The sequence below is a fragment of the Octopus bimaculoides genome, chromosome 2 (genome assembly GCF_001194135.2).
Source record: "Octopus bimaculoides isolate UCB-OBI-ISO-001 chromosome 2, ASM119413v2, whole genome shotgun sequence".
Lineage (NCBI taxonomy): Eukaryota > Metazoa > Mollusca > Cephalopoda > Octopoda > Octopodidae > Octopus > Octopus bimaculoides.
The window spans coordinates 187800297-187803677 of NC_068982.1; the positions used below are offsets into that span (position 1 = coordinate 187800297).

A 3381-nucleotide genomic window follows, 5' to 3' on the forward strand; every position below is an offset into this window, starting at 1 on the left:
CTTAAAAGCGTAACACTATATTCTGAGTCTCACTAAGGTTTTTCAAACTCTGTGTGTGTGTGTGTATGTGTATGTGTGTGTGTGTGTGTGTGTGTGTGTGTGTGTAAAATATTTTCGATTATAATTGTAAAGAAAGAAAGGTAGATTGATATATATAGACAGACAAATAGATAAATAAAATATAAGCAAACAGACAGGTAAAAAGACAGATAGATACATAGATATAGACAAGCAGACAGATAGATAGATAGATACAAACAAATAGGATCTTTTTTAAAACGGGGGCCACATTTTTCATTAACGAAACACTTTGAAACTTGGAACACTGGTAGAATGTGTCATATAAAACATCTTTTTCTCTTAGTCTTCTTAAATCTAAACAACTGAATACTTGTCAGTGATTGGTTGAAATTATCGAAATAAGACAATTTTTTACATGAAATAAATTCGAATACAAAAATATTTTTCTGTTCTATAACACAAAATAGATAAGTATACGAAGTTTGAAAGTCTTTCCGTACCAAAACCACTACGTAAAACATTAATGAAAAATGTGGCCTACGTTTTAAAAAAGATCCGACAAATAGATACAGATAGATAGATAGATAGAGTTACCGTTAAAAATGGAATCCATTGATGGAAATCTTGGCATTATGCCGTCAAACAATGATGCCGGAGTTGTGGGCACTGCCAGTGAAATGGTGAGAAGAACTACACAATAAACATAACTCTTAATCAACACCATTTTCCTCTGTTGGTTTTTACTCTTTCAAAATTCTCTCCTGAAATGGTCGTCTGCCACAGTTTTACTCTCAATGTCGTCTCTCCACACCTGTTGCCGTGCTATATTTCTTGTTCTCGTTCTTGTTCTGTTAGAGTTTTCGTTGGAAACTCGAGTTTCTTTTATATTACAACTGCTGCTACTGCTGCTGCTGCTGTTTGGTACGACAGCTGTTGCTCCTCCTGATACAGTTGCTGTTGGTGGCGGTTGTGGTGGTGGTGGTGGTGGTGGTGGGGAGGGGGCTGATGCAAATCACCTTTAATGTTACTGCTGACTGTAAAATAGGATTGGAAGATTCACTGACAGGTGATGGCCGAAATATCTAGATTTACTGACACAATTTAGCAAGAATTTCAAAATATTGTGAACACATGCACATAAACACACACAGGCACATAAACACACACACGCACATGAACACACGTACGCACCAAAGTACACACACACACACACAGGCACACATACACACACCGGCGTGGCTGTGGTAAGAAGCTTGCTTCCCAGCGACATGATTCTGGGTTCAGTCCCACTGCATAGTACTGTGGGCAAGTGTCTTCTACTACAGTCTTGGGCCGACCAAAGACTTGTGAGTGGATTTGGTAGACGGAAACTGAAAGAAGCCAGTCGTGTGAGTGTGTGTGTGTGTGTGTGTGTGTGTGTGTGTGACCCACTGTTTGACAACCGGTGTTGATTTGTGTATGACCTTGTAACTTAGCGATTCAGTTAACTAACACTCATGAAGGCGGTGCCTTAGCATGGCCGCAGTCTAATGACTGGAACAAGTAGAAGATAAAAGATTACATTCGTCTCATGAAAAGAGTGAAATAGCAAAAAAAAAAAAAAAAAGAAAAAAAGAAAAAGAAAAAATGTCCCCGCACCAACCAACACCGAAAGATGGCTTTGCTTGCTATGTTACAACAGATTACGGTATTTTAGAAACGTTGTCCTATGGCCCAGCGATATTAAACCACGTCGAGGATCTTGATGGAACATCCTAGGGTCACAGAAAAACAGTTCTCCAATTTGATCAAATATCGTAAAATCATTCGATATGGCTCTGCAGCGGTGATTCGAAACCGAACTGCTAGGTAACCGGTCATACATCACGACCGAACGTCAGTAGTTTCATATGATCGGTCTATTAAACAACCAATCAGTGTCAAGCCATCGAGTTATTCAATCTTCTGGAATATTCTTCTTGTACCCTACAAAAAGACCGTTTTTAGCGCCTTAATTCTTTGCAAAACGTTGAGAGCAGCCGGCTCATTGACACATCTCACCTCTTACCAGGCAGAATGTTGAGGCAGCCGAATGATATGTGTCTCCATTCTTTTGACAGCCAAACGATTCGTGAAGACGGTTAGGACAGAAGACAGGCAGACGACAGGAATCTCCGTCGCCACGAATATAACACATTTATTTCCAGTTATGATGGACCAACCACATGTTGCTGTATCAATAAGCTTGTCGTAAACTCCGCTTAGCATGTCTCACCCAATATATAACTATTGCTGCTGATATTTGTAAAAGACCAATACAGCTTAATTAATGTACAATAATAATTTTTTTTAATTGTTTGCAGGTGTTATCAATTACTTTTTCACGCTGCCCAAGAAACACATTGTTATTCATCATCGCAATTAGTCGTCAGCTCACACCAGCCGACAACATAACAAACACAGCTCGCGACATTGGTAACCCTCAACACTCGGAACGTCTCCATAACTCCTTACAGTCATGGCAAATAGCTCCTTGATTTAATAAAACGTTATAGGGCCATATAATATATGACAGCCTAACTTGATGTAACACCTTCAGACCAGTAACTCCTACGATGTTATACGAAATTAGGAAGCCAAGTTCTGTTGTTCAATGATGTTAGACCAGAATAAGAAGCTTTCTACTACGGCCTTACAATGTGACATCGGGTTACACCACTGAAGAAACCACCCGTATATCTCTGCAGCACCTCACCCCATTCCAACATTATTAAAGACGTACCAAAGCTTTGCGCCTTCGAACGTTGGCTTTTCCTGGATGAAGTAGGAACTGGTGAAGATCTTCCTGTCAGGAACTCGACTGGATTGCCTTTAGAAATCTCGCTGCTTCAGACCTAAAGTCGTAAAAGTGTTTTGATGACGTCACAATCAATAGATGACGTTCGTAAAATGTAATTGTAATTATAGAGAATCACAATGTCATTGGATCAACGACGTAAAATAATGGAATATTGGTTTATGGTACTTGCCCAAGGTTTCAGATTCCACACTGATCGATAAAACTGCTTATTGACAGAGGAACGTTTAATATGCTAGTAAAATGAACGATAATATTGTTTTCAAATTCTGGCACAAAGCCAGCAACATCGGGTGGTGTGTGTGTGTGTGTGGGGGGGGGGGTTAAGTCTGTTACATTGACCCTAGTGCTCAACAAGTACTATTTCATCGACCCCGAAAGGGGTAAAAGACAAAGTCGATCTCAGTGGAATTTGAACTCGGAACGTAAAGACGGACGAAATGTCGCTAAGCATTTCGCCCGGCGTGCTAACGTTTCTTATTTCTTTATTGCCCACTAGGGGCTAAGCATAGAAGAGACAAACA

The 3381-nt window shown here is 39.9% G+C and overlaps 1 protein-coding gene across 1 annotated transcript in view; it reads right to left on the reverse strand.

The window, feature by feature from the left end:
* The window catches only part of LOC106872931 (uncharacterized), a 13060-nt gene extending 10176 nt beyond the window's left edge, over positions 1–2884 (reverse strand). The window contains exons 1-2 of the mRNA XM_014920107.2: positions 2783–2884; positions 616–1055 (exon numbers count right to left, since the gene is read on the reverse strand). Of these exons, the coding sequence (XP_014775593.1) occupies positions 616–745 (130 nt within the window). The 5' untranslated portion in view covers positions 746–1055; positions 2783–2884. The remainder of the gene's footprint in view (positions 1–615; positions 1056–2782) is intronic.
* Between the last annotated feature and the right edge of the window lie 497 nt (positions 2885–3381).